This window comes from Cygnus atratus, chromosome 2 (assembly GCF_013377495.2).
Source record: "Cygnus atratus isolate AKBS03 ecotype Queensland, Australia chromosome 2, CAtr_DNAZoo_HiC_assembly, whole genome shotgun sequence".
Lineage (NCBI taxonomy): Eukaryota > Metazoa > Chordata > Aves > Anseriformes > Anatidae > Cygnus > Cygnus atratus.
Genome location: NC_066363.1, coordinates 22,714,998 through 22,733,419, shown reverse-complemented (window position 1 = coordinate 22,733,419; position 18,422 = coordinate 22,714,998). Strand labels below are relative to the sequence as shown.

General features: G+C 35.0%; 1 protein-coding gene across 1 annotated transcript in view; it reads left to right on the top strand.

The window, feature by feature from the left end:
* Nucleotides 1-16,876, top strand: part of LOC118247478 (ATP-dependent translocase ABCB1-like) — a 35,692-nt gene extending 18,816 nt beyond the window's left edge. The window contains exons 16-27 of the mRNA XM_050709042.1: nucleotides 502-648; nucleotides 973-1,077; nucleotides 3,536-3,613; nucleotides 4,494-4,577; nucleotides 5,556-5,759; nucleotides 9,296-9,396; nucleotides 11,130-11,270; nucleotides 11,843-11,999; nucleotides 12,454-12,651; nucleotides 13,986-14,192; nucleotides 15,717-15,863; nucleotides 16,670-16,876. Coding sequence (XP_050564999.1) covers nucleotides 502-648; nucleotides 973-1,077; nucleotides 3,536-3,613; nucleotides 4,494-4,577; nucleotides 5,556-5,759; nucleotides 9,296-9,396; nucleotides 11,130-11,270; nucleotides 11,843-11,999; nucleotides 12,454-12,651; nucleotides 13,986-14,192; nucleotides 15,717-15,863; nucleotides 16,670-16,876 — 1,776 coding nt within the window. The remainder of the gene's footprint in view (nucleotides 1-501; nucleotides 649-972; nucleotides 1,078-3,535; nucleotides 3,614-4,493; nucleotides 4,578-5,555; nucleotides 5,760-9,295; nucleotides 9,397-11,129; nucleotides 11,271-11,842; nucleotides 12,000-12,453; nucleotides 12,652-13,985; nucleotides 14,193-15,716; nucleotides 15,864-16,669) is intronic.
* The last annotated feature ends 1,546 nt before the right edge of the window (nucleotides 16,877-18,422 follow it).

The following is an 18,422-nucleotide window of genomic DNA, read 5'->3' as shown; positions in this document are numbered from 1 at the left end:
TATAGCATACAGACATAGTATATATGGGTTAAACATTCATATTTAGATCAGAAACAAAACATTTGCCCCAACATACAACTCTTGCAACAAATCTGGAATATCAGAGGATTTTGTTCATACCTGCAGCAAATACTTTGCCATCTGTTATAAATTGCTCAATGGACGATTACTGGAATTAGTCTAGTTACGGATTACACACAGGAATATGCTAGGAATTAATAGTTCAGTCACAACTAAACAATACCAAGAGTATTGATCAATAAAAATTACATGATTAAGCTAAGATGTTATGACAAGAATCACAGATATGTTTTAACAGCTCTTTCTTCGTAATATAAAGATTATAAAAATAAATGTTTAATGAGTTAATTATTTGTTATTAAAAAGTATATGTTTCAGTTTTTCCTGAATGTATCCTGGGAGTAGGAAATCAGCTATTAATTGTTCTTTTTGTCATATTTCTCCAAGCACATATATATTTTTTTCCTAACCATTCTTTAGGATGAAGAATTACCTCCAGCTTCATTTCTGAAAATTATGAGGTTGAACAAAACTGAGTGGCCATACTTTGTAGCTGGAACTATCTGTGCAATTATCAATGGAGCTTTACAACCCGCGTTTTCAGTCATATTTTCAGAAATTATAGGGGTAAGTTCAAATAAAGTATATAAAAATCTATATGGCCCATAAAACTTATTTCTAAGAAACCTAGGTCTTAAAGAATCACTGAATTATGAAACTGAGGAGTGGATGAAGCACTATTACAAAAAATCTTAAGAACTATGTAAGTTTACAAAATCCTAAAAATCTTGTTACAAATTGAATTTTTCTTCTGACACCTACAATAATTTGCAATATATACTCAATTTTTTAATGTATATAAATGAATATCAAAAATACTTATGAGAAGTATCGGAGTATTTTAGATTATTAGTTGTTTAAAAAAATGATATTTTAAATATTATTTTATAGATTTTTTCAGAAACTAATGAGAAGGTTTTGAGAGAAAAGAGCAACTTATATTCACTGCTGTTTTTAGCACTTGGGATCATTTCCTTTTTTACTTTCTTTTTTCAGGTATGTACTATTATTTTAGCTTTATTATAATTGTTCTAGATTTGTTATATTTATCATATAAATTTATATTACTATATTTTTAGCCTTATTATAATATGTTGCACTATAATTTCTGGATATGTTTAATTTTGTATAATTTTATCAATTAAATGATTCTCCACAGTGAGATGATAAAGTTTACTTGGAAGAGCAGCATAAATGTATATCTAGTCTGAACTTCTGATGGTGCATGTCCATCACAACCAAGGAGCAGAGGCCGGCACCTCCCTCTGCACCTCCCCTCCTCAGGAGGCTGCCCAGAGCCATGAGGCCGCCTCTCGGCCTCCTCTTCTCCACACCAGACAGCCCAGGTGTCCCCAGCCTCACCTCACAGGACAGCCCTTCCAGCCCTCTTGCAGCCTGTGCCCCACTCTAGGCGCTGTCAGGGCCCTGAACATGCTTTTCTGTGGTGGAGCCCAGACCCACACACAGCAGTCGAGGTGGGGCTGCACCACGCTCAGTGCAGCAGGAGGATCACCTCTTCTGGCCGGCTGGCTGTGCTGTGCTCAGGGCACCCCAAAATGGGATTTGCCCTCCTGGCTGCCAGGGCACGCTGCTGGCTCACGCTGTGCCTGCTGTCACCGGCACCCCCAGGTCCCTTTCTGCTGAGCTGCTCCCCAGCCACTCGTCGCCCACCCTGGGCCTGGGCCTGGCATCGCTCCGTCCCAGCTGCAGCACCCGGCATTTACCCTTGTTGAATTCCATGCCACTGATGACTGCCCAGTGCTCCAGTCTGTCTAGATCCCTCTGCAAGGCCTCTCATCCCTCCAGGGAGTAAACAGCACCTGCCAGTTTAGTGTCATCAGCAAACTTGCTGAGGATGCATTCCACTCCTGCATCCAGATCACTGACAAAAATGTTGAAAAGGACTGTCCCTAGAACTGAGCCCTGTGAAACACTGCTCGTGTCCACCAGGCAGAGGTAGCCCCATTCACTACAACCCTTTGAGCTCCAATGTCAAACCAGTTCATCACCCAGCACAGCATGAACCTCTTTATCGACAATTTCTGCAGAAGGATGCTGTGAGGGATCCTATCAAAGGCCTTACTGAAATCCAGAAAGATTACATCCAATCCCTTCCATTTGTCTACCAAGCAGGTGACCTTATAATAGAAGGCGATCAAATTACTAAGGCAGGACTTTCCCTAGATGAACCCATGTTGACTATGCCTGATAATAGCTTTGTTCTTTAAATGGCCTTCAGTATATCCCAGGACAATCTTCTCTATAACTTTTCCAAGGACTGAGGTTAGACTAACAGGACTGTAGTTTCCTAAGTTTTCTTTAATTACCTTTTTGTAGATTTCCTTTTGGTAATTCCCCTTTTGTAAATGGCTAGTTTCCAGCCAACAAGGACCGCCCCGAACTTCGGTAAATTCTTGACAGTCCAGCTATAATGTCTGCTAGTTCCTTCAGCCCTCTGAGGTGAATCCCATCTGGCCTCATAGACTTACGAACGTTAAATATGAGTGGGAAGAGTTGATTGAGAGATGACACCACCAAATTAATAAGAATGAAAAAAAATATTTAAAACATTCTTATAATCTCCTAATATAGTGCCCATTCCGTGATGTTCTTTTGTTATTTTTTCTAAGTTACACTGTTGTGCAAATTTACTGACAGTATAGGAGCACACCTATGCCAATGATCAAACTTAACTGAGAAATATTTGTTGATCAGCATATGCCATAACTATTTTTTCTTAGTATTATATAGTACAGTTGCATCTGTGTTTTGACTTTTAAAAGTATTAAATTTCACAAATGCAGATATTTTTATTCACATAAATTTGTTAATGAGCAAAACAAAGATAATTATAAACATTGATAATCCTAACAAAAATGCAGGAAGAGTGTATCTTCCAAAATTTTAACCAGCATATTTCTTTGTTTATCTTGTTAAATTGATTGATATTATTAGTTAAACATATATTCAATTCATTATAAAACATTAGTTACATATTACTACTGATACTACCGATGTCAGGTTGTATTAGGATCCCAGGAAAGAAACCATAATTCCATTGGAGTCAATGGGAAATCTGTCATTGACCTCAGTGAACCCGGATTTCCCTATGAAGTCTTTAAACTAAAGGCCACCTGTTTAAATCTGACTTAGGTTAACCTGATAAAAATGCAGTCAAAAGGTTCATTAGTGGTCTTTTTCTTGAAGCATGCTGGTATAGCAGTGCTGGGAAATACTGCTAGGCTGGTTTATTTCACTGAGAAATATAATAATTGAACATCTGTACTGTGAACCAATTGGATTTTATGAATGTTAAACCTCATTTTGTGTTTTGTGTGATCATAACTGCAGTAATTTGTATTTTGATATTGTAGAGACAATGTATCTAAAATATTTATTGAATAAATACAATCTAATTGTATGCTAATTGTATATTATAATTCTTCTCAAACAGGGTTTCACATTTGGCAAAGCTGGAGAAATTCTTACAATGAGGCTTCGATTCATTGCATTTAAAGCAATGCTTAGACAGGTAAAGACAGTCTTTAAAGACTTTTTAAAGACAGGTAAAGACAAAAATATTCTAATTTGCAGTATTTTAATAATAATTAGTTGTATATCTCTAGAATATCTGTATTCTACTTTATTCTACCATATTATGACTTGTCTACAAAGAAGATTTTTTTTTCAAGTTTTGAAACCAATATTGTTAGTTACATGGGGTTCAGTAAAGTATCTGTAAAGAAAGTTCTTATATTGATTTAAGAGTCTTTTTATGTACTCCTTGCAAAGCCTCAGACTCACAGCCAAGTCGTTATGGCTTAACATTAACACCAGCCAAAATCCATGTGTTCAGATGCTTGCTCTGCTTTCTTGGTGCCCTTTCTCCCCAGTCATTCTATAACTACGGTATAAATCAAATGTTTGGTCTCACAGTGAATGTTATAAGCTGTGTAACTAATCCCCGATCAAATGGCTTAGATCAGACAGAGTTTCAATATGGGAGAAACAAAACAATGGATCAGGAGTTTTTACTTTTAAAATACTTTCCATTTAATCCATCCCCAAAGAGCTTTGCAGTTGTGAAGGAATGTGACTTAAGAGTTATCTCCCCCTGGAAGATGCAGTTTCAATAGCTCTCAGGGAGGGCCTATTTTGGTTTTGGGAATTCCACAGGTGGCTCTCCTTCCCTCTCAGCAATGGCAGAATACACATCAGATCATCCACAAGTATACGCTTGTTTCTAGCATATTGATTGTACAATGAAGGATTTATACTTAAATATGCAGAAATGATGCACCAGACAGACATACATAGTCTTCTAACACTGAATTAGCTAGGTCTCAGTTTTACTTTCAGGCTTACATTAAATACACAAAATCTGGTCCTAAGAAAAATGCTTCTTATTGTAGGACATGGCCTGGTTTGATGATTCTAAAAACAGCACTGGAGCGTTAACTACAAGACTTGCTAATGATGCCTCACAAGTGAAAGGAGTAAGTAAAATTTTGGTTTGGAATTTTTCATATTTGATTTAGTACATAGTAAAGTTGGAGCAGGGATTTGACTGGTTGGTTAACAGTCTTGAATTTGACAACAAAAAAAATCTGCTATTAATGGTTATATGATAGCTGGTATAGAATGCACTGATGTGTTTTACAACAATGTAAGTAATATATGGTTACAAAAAATATCGGAGCAAACCTTCTTTCAGGATTACTATCAGGATACTGTGCTGTATTGTGATCTTCATTATTAAGCAAATTCACCAGGAATCGCTTTACGCAAGATATTCATATAAGTTTGTTGTTCAGTTTATGTCAGACCTCCAATTTTTTTAATTGTACAGATTCCTTATATATATTAAAAAAAATAAATAGACATAATAGCAATAAACTTGGAGATTCTTTAGAATTAATTTGTGGACTTTCAGAAATCTATAATCCTATGCTGAAGAGCACTGAATGAATTGTGCGTACATGCTTAAATTACAAGACTATCTTTTTTTTCCTTTCTGGCTAGATGACGTTACGTGCTTTTTTTCTGAAGTGAAGAGTTCTGTTTTATCTCTGATATTATTTGCACGATATCAATTAAACATTTAATTTTCTTCTTCATTGGTCTCTGTGTTATGTTATATAAGCTGTCTTCATGATCTGTGAAATGTGACAGATTTTAATGTTTAGCTGTAAATATAAATGTCTGACATGCTTAAAGTCTGTTTAGCTTCATAAGCTGACTTTAGAAATTGCAGTGAAAATTTAAGTAATCAGAATATGGGGAGAGGAAAAAATAATTGTGAACCAGATAATATTTTACAAAATAATTTAAGAAATTCCCATGTCAAAAAATTGCAAAACTGCATTAAGAATTTCTAAATATTTCTTGGAAAATCAGAAATGATATGGGTGTAAATGTTTTCATGGTCTAAGATGTTGATATTTTAGCAAAAAATGTCTTTTTTCTTTCCCTAGGCAACTGGTGTCAGATTAGCATTAATTGCCCAAAACATAGCTAACCTGGGAACTGGAATTATTATATCATTAATTTATGGCTGGCAGCTGACCCTGTTACTTTTAGCGGTGGTGCCAGTCATCGCAGTGGCAGGAATGATCGAAATGAAGATGTTGGCTGGGCATGCTAAAAAAGATAAAGTAGAGCTGGAAGCTGCAGGAAAGGTGGGTCTAGTGAATTTTGTCTATTTTTGTGTAATATCAGTCATGTTTACCAAGCCACTGATAATGGATATATTGCTTCCAAATACAGAAGATATCATAATATGTAACTTCCAGAGATGGCCAGACTCTGTAGTTACGCTAGTGGGCCAACAGAACATAACAGCTCTTCAATAATAATTGAAGACTTATATAATTAACTGATAGTTATTTTTGTAATTGATAAACCCCAGAATGTGCTAAGCACTGTTCAGGAACATTCTTTTTCCTGTCTGTTCCAATCATCTCTTGTTTTCCTTATTTTGCATCACTCTTCATTTTGACATTCCTTTTTTTCCCTTTTCTTGCATCCTTCTTTTGGCATATCATCTGTTTTATATATATTATACTGCTCTTTTTATTTTCTTTGTTCTCTTTCCTCTTACTAATGTTTGCAGGGGTAATATGTGTATATCCACTGGTTTCTGAATCTGTCTGCCATTCATTTATTTCTTGAATGGAAGAGAAAGATGAGAGTTGAAAAACAGGAAGGCTAGACTTTTGTTTAAGAAATTAGAGGAAGGCATTTAATGTCACTTCATTCCAAAAATCCTTTTGGGACAGAATAACTATTTCATCACTTCCCTGATATTTACTTTCTTCAAGGTAAAACTTTTGTAATCTTCCTTCATATGTCTTACTGTTTTCAAAAGTTGTTGAGTCATTTATCTAAGGACATGCACATAAGGAGTGGTATTAATCTTCAGATTAAATGTATGTGTCTGCAGACATGCTAGTAGTATAATGTTCCCCGTATACTTATTGGAGATCCCAGGGTATCTGAGAGGCCTCCGGTTGCCATTTCAGAAGGGTATGGGTCTACTCTGTGTTCTGTGTCATGTCTACTATACCTTTCCCTAATGTTTTGGGTATCCTAGAGCATCTCTAATGGCAAAATACACCTACATGTGGGCAACTGAATTTTGCTCCTACCCACTTCAATTAATGATCCTAGAGAAAGAGGCTATGTGAATAGGTATTCATTGGTGGCTTAGACACTTAAAGACAGGTGTCTTAACCTGGATCTGAATCCCCCCAGTAACTCCTATTTACTGAATTAATTTTATTTCCTTCCATCATGTCTGTAGGTTAAGTTGTTAAGAAACGGTTTTTGCCTTCCAAGTCAACAGGAAGTTCTGTGTAATGATCTTTCCATGGGCTTTTAAGTATAAGCCAAAGAATGCATTTCCTTTCCTTTCAACTAATTACATTTATTCTGCTTCTTCTTTCTAACTGTTGTGCATTTATTTAGTATTTTTTTTTTGTTTTAATATATGACAGGAAAAAGACTGACACTTCTTGAAATAGTTTTTATATTTATCTATATTTATTATAGAATTTCCTAATTCAGCAGACTGTGAAAACATTAGCACAGGTGTTACAAAAAACTAATGATTTTTGGCAGTGCTTGAGAAAATACTTAGTTTTCTTAGCAGTGTATGAGTTTCCCCTCTCAGGACAAGCAAGCACTAGACCACAGGCATTTTGTTCAATTACAAGAATATATAAAATCAGTCTTCTTCAGTGAAAACCGGGTTCTACCTGGAAAATTTGCTTTCTGAAAAATCTTGCTAAACTTCTGTTACTAAGAACACTACGTGACTACTCCTTTGAGTTTTGGTGAGACAATATAACTAAGAAGAATAAACTCTGTTTCACTTCTTTGATATCATTAGCACTGTGTATTACATTCAAATCAATAAATTACTTATTTTATAGCAAATTTTCAAACACTGGCACAAGCTATAAGATCCTGAGGCTATCAGACAATTATATCCTTATATTTTAGAACAAAGATAACAGTACCACAGTTTTAAAATCTTTGGTAATAGCTCGTGGGAAAAAAAAAATGCTTCCAGGTCTGTATTTTGTATTTTTTTGTTAGATATAAGTAGTGGGGTACTGAGGTTATTTGCTCTTCTGTTTTAAACTGCAGGCATCTGAACTGTATGGTGACATATGATAAATCCAGTGTCCTATGAGGCATAATATACAGAATCACTTTTCAGAACAAAATTTCATTCTGTTACAGTATAATAACTTTTTAGAAGTGCTTATGCTTCTCCCTGAAGCTTCTGTCCTGCTTTTGGCATGAGTCCTCTGTTCAGAAATCTTTGTACAGAACAAGAACATTGCTGACTTCTAGGCACAACCTGGAAACGGAGGGGGTTCAGGGAACTAGCTCCAGAGAAACACAGTGTTTCAAAGCACTGGTTCTCAAAGAGCTTTATCAAAAATGTGAGCCGTATAATGCTGCAAATGTAATAACAGTAATATATAGAATAAATGCATATCTATGCTTTCTAAAATTACAATATAAAATAATGTTACTATAGAACTTTGAAGTTTTAAGATGTTAAAAATATTATCAGTCTGTTAGGGGAAAAAAAAAAATCCCCATGGTTTCAAATACTGAGGTGCAAAGAATCAGGGGCCTCACTACACCTATGGGGAAACCCCAAGCATAAATAGAAATTCAGTGCTGAAAATCACTTGCTGTGAATTTGTATGGTATTTACATTAATGAGAGAGCTCTGCTACCTATCATACCATCCAATCCATCCTTAGAAATGAGGCTGTTGGGCAACTGAATAGAACCCAGATATAGGTGTTTAACACCATTTGAGCTGCATTAGGGTACTGAAGACATCTATCCATATAGGATTGTCAGATATAATACAGTATGTGTTAGAATCCTTGCCCTCTCAGCAATAGCAGTTGAGGCTGCCTGGAATGCCCAACACACCATTGCACTGGAGGCAGTATGTGGGTCATGGACTCAAGCCCAGTGTTTCAAGCAGAGGTAAATAGAGCAATAGCTCTGGTGTCTAGGATGTGTTTATTCCAGATGTTTCCTATTGGCCGTTTCTAAGAATTGTCCTCTTCTACATGCATATGGACTGAATTGACCATACAGGCTTCTAGCCTCACTGTGTGGTCATTGAAGAAGACTTTATGGGCACCTAAATAGATGCAATAGATTACATAAAAGCCTTGATTCAATTGCTCCCATCTAGGTGTCCATTGCCTTCAAAAGTTTCTAGATACCTTTGTGTGTGCAAATGACTCAAGTCTGAAGAATCTGAAAGTTTAAAGAAGATGTTATTGATGAGATCAAATATTTACTGCTGAGATCTAAGTTAGGCCCTTGACATATAAATAACACAGACATTCAGAATACAGTCCACATTTAGTGGACTCAAAGTTGAATGCTAAACTGCCATTTTTCTCATCTAATATCCATAACTGTCACTGGTGTCCAGCAGGTTTCACTACCTGTTTGGAGAACACTAGAGAAATCTTATCAGAGTATCATATGAAAATCTCACCAACGTAAAAAATAAAAAATAAAAAAATTACTTTTGATATCATAGGTCAATGATTTTAATAACAATTATAAAAATTATCAAACTGTATTCTAGTAGACTTTTATTAAGTTACAATAAAGAACCGCAACATGATCTTAACTTCCAGTTAAAACATTTGTGTTTCTATTGCAGATTGCCACAGAAGCCATAGAAAATATTCGAACTGTTGTTAGTTTGACCAGAGAAAGAAAATTTGAATATATGTATGGAGAACATTTGCATGTACCATACAGGTATAAAAAGAAAGAACTAAACTAAAAAATGCCAACTGTATTTTAATTATAGAATAAATTACAAATATTTACTTATACTAACAATTTTTGTTAGTGTGTTTTAGTTAGTATATTCCCACCTCAAAGTTACTGACAAGATTTTGAATATTTTTTATTAACAAAGGCAGTCACTAGAAAACATAGTAGTTTTTGTACTTTGATTAATTAATTTTCTGTGGTAATATTGGTATCTTCTACAGAAATATCACTTGGTTTGAAAAAAAATTAGTTTTATGTAAACTTTGGAAGTCATCTAATCCAACCTCCAACCTAAGGTGTTTCAAGTATTTAATTAAAATCTTTCTATGCAAATTGAGTATTTCATTAAGCCACTTCTGAAAGTTTGAATAGGATTGAAAACTTTTAAATAATTACCTACTGGTTTGTGACTGGAAAAAAAAAAAAAAAAAAGTCTCCTTGAACTAAGATAAAATTAAAAAGTCTTAAAATGGAAAAAAAAAAAATATTGTCAGCTAAACTTTTATTTTTTCTATAATGAAATGATGAAATGTTTAATTCTCAGATAGCCATGAGAAAAGTGAAGGAAATGACAGCATATATGATAGGAGACAAACAAGAAGGGATGTTTCTAATACACCTGCCATAATAATTGAGGTTTATCTAGCAACCTGTGAAAGAAAATATTCAGCCTATATCCAACAGATTGCAGGACAGTACCTAACCATTCTCAGGCTTGACATTTATGGGATTTCTCCAAGACTTTCATCTTAATGTTGTTCTACTAAGTATCGTCAACTTTTTCTTCAGGAAACAGGACGTATTTTTCAGTTAAAGTTTCAGTGCATATTTAACCACTGATTAGTGAAAGCATTTGTATTTTATAAAAACTGAGCTTAGGTCTTCTGTGATCTCAGATGAATGCACAAATCAGCTATATAGAGGAGAAGTCACAACAGCCTCTCTATCAAAAAAGCATACTTGTGAATCTGGCTCCTGTTTTTTTGTTTTGCTTTTTTTTATATATTTTTTTATTTTTATTTATTTATTTATTTACTTTTTGCCAGAAGGAAACATACAGTTGAGACCTAGGAATGGTATCAATATAATTAAAATCTTTTATTTCTTTTAACTGGTAAAAATTCATATTAACCAAAAATTTTCTCTCTGCCTTATGTTAGTTATAGGCATAGTTTTATCATCCAAAATCTCATTTCTGCACCATACTTGCAGGCTTAATCTTACTTGAGAGAGGAATTTTAACTGCTTAAATTGAAAAGAAACAGATTTACAAGTATATAATATTGCAAAAGGTTCAACACCTTTGTTATGTAGTTAAACTAAAATTGCAAGTAAAGAAAAGCCATCACAAAAACTTGACTTTGGATGAAGGTGAGCTAACAATTCTGATCTTTTTTTTTTTTTTTATGTGTTGCAGTAGTAATGGTATGAACTGTAAAGTGTTTTAACACTCAAACTATGAGATGGTAAGGTAATAGACATAGCAGCTAAGGTGTCACCTCTTTTTGCACCAATATTCCCAGCTGTTCTTGGAAGTAAATAAAATTCTGGAAACAAAACAAACTTGGACGTAGTCTAATGGGAGATTGCACTACTTAAGCAAGAGTACAGTTTCATTCATGGCAGCATCATCTGAAGTAAATTCACTGTTTTTTGCATACTAAGACTTCAGTACAATTGCACTTTCTTACGAAAATATGCATTCTTTCTTACAGAAATTCTGTGAAGAAGGCGCATATATTTGGATTTTGTTTTGCCCTTTCCCAAGCAATGATGTTTTTTACCTATGCTGGCTGTTTCCGGTTTGGTGCCTATCTAGTGGCAAATGGACACATGGAGTATAAAAGTGTGTTTTTGTAAGTATCTCTTTTGCAGTAATTTTTCTGTCAGTTCAAAGATTTTTGTTTGCTACATAAAGATCTCTAGAACCTATGCTATGAGAAAATAGGCAGATTTTTCTTCCTCTTTACTTAAATGCAGTGACAGTGTATTACAAAGCACATTGTCACCTTGTTACAGGCTTGAAACTTTAAAAATAAATCACTAACTCCCAAGGGTCATTGAACTGTAGAGGGAAACCACAGCAATAGTAGAATTATACCAATTTTGCTGTTCATTGACCACTTTCCTCCTTGCCCCAGTTGAGATTCAATAGCTAACTAGTATTAATAATTAAAAAAATCAGTGTTAATAAGTAAAGAAAACACTGAATTTTGAATGGAAGCTTGCTTATTTCGCTTCATTAAAAGAGGATAAAAACAAATTTCTGGAACTAAATGAGTAATTAAAGCAATAATATGGTTACTACTTTACTCTTTTTAAATTTAATCTCCTTTTTCTCCAGTAAAAGAAAAAGTTGACTGCAGTCCCATTTCCATTGTTTCTTTCTCCATTGTCTATTGATCTTTGTTTCTGATTTCTTTTATAGAGTGTTTTCAGCTGTTGTATTTGGTGCAATGGCACTAGGACAAAGCAGCTCTTTTGCGCCAGACTATGCCAAAGCCAAGATAGCAGCAGCCCACTTGTTTGTGCTATTTGAAAGAGTACCCTTAATAGACAGTTACAGTGAGGAAGGAGAGAAGCCTGTAAGTAAGCAATGTGTAATGGACAATATTATTTATTGACACTACGGACTTTTTTTTAAACTTATGTTCCCTCTCCTTCTGACTACCTCCTTATCTCAGTGTATTCTTGACACTTTACTCAAACACAACATGGGCCAAGTTCTCTATTGTGAGACCAGTTATTACCCCACACTGTCTTAAAGGTTACTTGTTTTGAAAATCTGGTCTTAAGTTACAACTCATCTGGAATTCAACCAGCAGAATTACAAGCATTTTCAAAAATAATTCAGTGCTGTACTTTGATTTTATATTTTCATAAAGATTCAGACCACAGAGCTATAGTCAGCATTGCAGCAAACGCAAAACCCTACTGATTTCAGTGGAAAAAAAAGATGACTTCTACAATTCTATTTAAATTATTTTCCATCTGTAAAATTTTCTTGAAGATATAACAGTGATTCTGTTTTAATTATAGGAAACATTTGGGGGAAATACAAGGATCAAAGATGTGACATTTAACTACCCAAACCGACCAGAGGTCAAAGTACTCCAAGGTTTGAATCTAAAAGTAGAAAAAGGACAAACACTTGCTCTTGTTGGTAGCAGTGGATGTGGAAAGAGCACTGTTGTTCAGCTGCTTGAGAGATTTTATGATCCACTCGGTGGAGAAATTGTAAGTATTTTTGTGAAAATATGTCAATATGTTAAGTGAGGATGTGTTTATTTTATGTGATGTGATAAAGTATAACAGATATTTTGAGTCCTTCTAAAAATATTTTTAATGTTAAAGACACTGTTGGGTTCGTTTGTATAAATGTGATGATGTGATATAATGAAAAAAGTCCCAATTACCCACTTTATATTGAATTAATGAAATAAAATCTGTGTGGTAAAAATATGCCTAATCCACAGCCTAATAATGGCAGTGGAAATAATGCTTTGAATTCAGAACGAATTACCTAAGGTTTTAAAGCACTATGTTAAAACACTTAAAAGGTTATTAAATATGTATAGCTACTACTGTATAATATAGTAATAGAATTTTCCATCTGTGTTCTTTCCTAAAACAGTGAACATTGATGAAAATCACTTTTACCATCATTTTTACTTGTCATAAGTATCTTTCAGAGTATAACCACTTACCAAGTGCTAGATGTTCATAAATGCTTTTAATAGTTTTGATTTGAAATTTTTCTAGTTTCCTGCACTACTCATATGGCAACTTTTCAATTACTTTTCCATTTAACAGTATCACTTATTGCCAGCTTCTCTTTGATGTTAATGTGCTCAGAGATACCGGGTCTCCTGACACATTTGTGGTCAGATTGATAAGAATGGTATATTTATGAAACTGATCTACTCAGTTAAAAAAAAAAAAAAATCTGTTGGTGTTTATCTAACAGACAATGATAACTCAGTAGCAAAATTTAGCAGAAGTGTCGCAGAGTTGTCAATAAAAAAAAAAAAAAAACTCACAGCAAATGACATCTTCAAGAATCCAGCAGTAAATTAGTCCATTGTTAGGCATCACATCACCATTAAATTTAGGATTGCATGCATACTCAGTTTAGAAATGTATTAATGAATGAATGAATTTTTTTTTTTAATGGAATACTAATGCCCATCTGTTCCTTTATTGGGAATATATATGCAAAATAAAGGAGAGTTTTTTCCATGGAAGAAAAAAATGAAAGAACTTTATTCAAAGTTCTTTGAAGCAGCCCCAGCATTTCCTATCATTTGCTGTCTTCAAAATCCTGATAAAATCCTGAAGCAAAGAAAAGAACTGAGAAAGCAGAAGGGACTATCATCTCCTGTATATAATAGTTATTAGAAAAATTGGAACCTTGAGGACAAGGAGGGGGAGGAATTATGTGGACTCTCAGTCTGGTATCTATAAGGAAAGAGCTGCAATTGCACAATTTTTGTGTGTGTGTGAGAATTTGCAGTAAGTCTCAAATACACATATGTCCATGTGATTGAAATTTAAAATGTTTGATTTCTCAGGTGTTTGATGACAAAAATGCAAAGACAGTAAATATCCAGTGGCTTAGATCTCACATTGGTATAGTCTCCCAAGAGCCAATCCTGTTTGACTGCACTATTGCTGAAAACATCGCATATGGAGATAACAGCCGGGAAGTGTCACATGAGGAAATTGTTAGGGCAGCAAAAGAAGCCAATATTCATTCCTTCATTGACTCTCTGCCAGATGTAAGTTATATTTTTTTTCTCCTACTCAGAACTGGAGGGGACCTGTGGTGGAGAAAAATTGCATCCATTTGTGATTTCGTGAGGTGCAATAATTCCCTGAGATTCCTTGATCTTATATTTTAAAATCGTATTTACTACACTTTTTCCCTTTTTTTTTTTTTTTTTCTGGGAGACTCCATTGTCAGGTGGAGAGCTGAACATTTAAGATATCAGGAAAACAACCAAAAAACTTAATTATAGCTAATTGAGAGCTGGAAGTGTGTTATTTATTTTCTTGTTTGTTTTTAAGAAAGTCAGAAATTTCTTTTTAAGCTCCTTTTTATCTTAAGTATATGCAGAAGATGCAGCTAGACTGACAAAGATTCTTATGCAAATCAGATTGATCATACATATTTCTTACAGTTACACAGTCAGAATTTACATTTCTAATATTCTTACAATTCAAAAATGACTAAGAAGGTATTTCATATACATCTTACCAACACATGTAAGAATGAATATTCTGTTTCAGATGAAAGGTCTCTTGTGCACAGACTCTAGTCCCAGACAGTTACCAGCAAGACATATCTACAAATAAGTATACAAAAGGCTAAACATTTAATCATATTTACCCTGAATTTTTATCTAACTTTACATAAGCCATGACTTGGGAACTTCCTAAGACAGAACACGTGTTTTATTATTTAATGGTTTTCAATGGATTTTTCTTCTGTAAGTCTGACAAATCAATTTTTAACATATGTCAATTTGTAGTTTCCAAAACTTCCCAAAGCAAGGAGTTTGCCAGCTTAATCGCAAGCTGTATAAAGTAGTATATGTGCAGCTTAACTTCAAGTCACCAAGCTGCTTTTCGCTTTGCTTGAAAAAAATACAGCAGTGAAAACTTTTTTGCAGATCATTTTTAGTTTCTAATGACTCTTATCAAGATCTGCCGTTTCCAAAACTGTGTAAAGAAATTTTGTGATATATAATGCTGTCTCATAAAATTTTGGTGCTTTCTACAACAAAATATGTAATATATCACAGACTATGACCTACACGAGTTTGTCCAGAGGCTTGACCAATCCGCCCTGAGATATCTAAGTTAAAAATATAACTGTCCAAAGCCATAGTACACATATATAGATATAGTGTATAAATATCTATGTCTATATAAAGCACATAATTTGCCCTTAAACTGATACATCTTATACATTACTATTTTTTCAGGATGAATAAGTATGGTTTAGAGTAACTGGTTAGGAGTGTTTAAGGTCAGGTTTTATCCCGTCATAGACTTTCTGGTGTCTTATCTCCTGATTGAGAATAGTGCTGCTTTCCAACATTGCAGGTGTCATTGCTTTAAGAAGTCTCCTAGCGAACAATCTGTAGATATGTGCTGGATAGCTGTTTTGGTCATCTTGTTTCAGAGGGATGTTGTCATGGAGTATGCAGTTTATAGATGACTGTTGGCAGGGTCAATATGCTTGAATAAATTCGAGATTGATCTGCATTCATATACTGAACTTTACGTATTATTTCTAGAAATACAATACCCGCGTAGGAGACAAGGGAACTCAGCTTTCTGGTGGTCAGAAACAACGCATTGCTATTGCCCGAGCTCTTATACGTAACCCCCAAATTCTGCTACTGGATGAAGCTACATCTGCCTTGGACACAGAAAGTGAAAAGGTAACTTGGTTGTGAGGTGGGAGGGGAATCTAAACACATTTGTATTGTGATTATTGTTTTAATTCCCACAGATTAAAGACCAAAGCTAGAAATATGTTATTTTATGCAAATCGCATATGTATACTACTAATAAACAAATATAAAGGTCCTACTCCTCCTCTCCCCGCAAAATATCATTCTCTTCATAACTTTATGGCAGTAAGCAGATTGAAGTAGCAGTGAAGAAGGCATTTCTCTGCCTGGAATTCTTCAGGCTTCAATTGGAAATGGTAGTCAAAATTGAACCAGGAGGAACAAATTTCAGAAACTGAAGAGTTTGAGGATACTGCCAGAAACCAACTGCTGACTTAATTCCCGTATATAATTAATCAGTCATGGAAGGGATCTCTGGAGGTCAAACCTCTTCTTCACACAAGGGTCTATACTGAATTCAAAACAGGTGGCTTAGTGCTGTGTCCAAGAAGGTCCTTGAAAACCTCCAAGGAGGTTCAACATGCTCTCTTGGGTCTCTATTCCAATACATAACTATCCTTGCAGTAAATGTTTTCTTATATCCAGTCAGAACCTCCCTGAACAATCTGTGACTCTTTTCTCTTCTTCTCCCACCATGCATATCAATAACGTGCTTGGTGGCACCTTGTTGTCTTAGCTGTCACTATATTGTCAGTTATAACAGTTTTGACTACTTGCCAATACAGACTAAATCTAAAACAAGAAGCTAAACCCACAGATACTCCCTTTCTCTCACTACAGCAGTTTAATTACTACAACTGAGTAATTCACCTTTTGGTTTGTTCATTGCGCAGATTGTCCAGGAAGCGCTGGATAAAGCCAGGGAAGGTCGCACCTGCATCGTGATAGCTCACCGCCTGTCCACCATCCAGAACGCTGACAAGATTGCCGTGATCCAGAATGGCAAGGTCATAGAGCAAGGGACTCATCAGCAGCTCCTGGCTGAAAAAGGCGTCTACTACTCTCTGGTCAATGTTCAAAGTGGGTCATGCAACATGTAAATTAAAGGCAGTACTTACCTCTGAAGCGTCACTGTAATTATTTCAATACTACATTAGTATTACTGGCCAGTCTTGATACTTCTTCCTTCAAAACAAAACACCTTTTATAAATCTTATGAAAACAACAAATAATAAGTGAATATGTACCAGTTTCTCTCTACTAGCTTTCATTATTCAAACCGCTTTACTACCTGGCCAAAGCAGAGACCTATTACACCCATAAAAGTAGAAGCATGCTAATTCAAATTTAATTACTAGCTTGCTTTGAACTCTAGCTAATCATGGTATTCAGGCAGGTCTGGTATACAGTATGTAATCATGTTTGTACTCATTAACAACCATATTGCTATTGCTAGGAACAAGCCTCAAGCCTCCATCCTCACTGTGCCTTATGCTGACTGTGTAGGACCCCAGTTCTGTCCTATTAGGCTCGTTATCAACTTATGAGATCTTGAAGGTCAGCTGAAGCTTGATGCCAGATGTTTCTTGTTATGATGTGGAGCTGTAGTCTGGGATGACTGCAAAAGTCTTGAAAATATGAGCACAGGTTGAAAACAAAGGTCCCAGAACTATAAGAAGTACCTCACTGATGGTCAGTTACTGGTCATTGAAGAACTGCGACCTTAAGAGCTGGGAAAGGACTGCTTTAAATATAATACAGAAAAGAAGCAGAAGATAAGAAATTATAATTACACAGCATCGGCTCTGTGATATTGTATATTAATTGCTAATTTAGGATATGACTATTAAGGACTGTTTTGAATATGTAGTAACAGCAATTAATAATTATTAAGAACTAACCATTAGCAATGTGTATTGTTAACGAATAAGTCTGCAGTAAAGTTTTTTTAAAGTTTAAAACTGGCCTGATTAATCAGTCTTCCATGCTTCCGTCACAGCAATTTCCAATTCCCTGAGATTTTTAAGTATGATTTGTCTATCTACATATAGATACTTAACGCACACAAACTGCTGATACAGTTAAGCTGATCAATGTACTAATAACACTCTCCAGAATGCTGATTAATGCAGTTGCATTGTATTAATCTCGAATCACTTACCTGTTTCCTTCTGTGCCTGTCTGACTGAACACCAATTTGAAGAACAAATTTGTTTCCTATTACCTGAAACAATAAGGTTCTCATCCATGAGTAAGGCTCTTGGTCTGTACTATAACAGTAATAAATTACACTTGCAGTTGCAAGAGGGGAATTGATAATCCTCAGCATTATAATTTGAGGATTCAAGCAAAAATATAATTAGATTAAATACTTATTATTTTTAAAACTACTTATTTGTGGGTTTTGATTTTTTGATGATAGGACTTTGCATATTTGGATTAGTAATCACGGAATGGTTGAGGTTGGAAGAAACCTCTAGATGTTATTTAGTACAACCCTCTTGCTCATGCAGGGCCACCCAGAGCAGGTTGCCTAGGACCTGCTCCAGGCAGCTTCTGGAGATCTCTCTGGGCAACCTGTGCCAGTGCTCAGTCACCTGCACAGTAAAGTGGGGGAAGAAGGTGTTTTTAGTTTGTCTTTAGTTC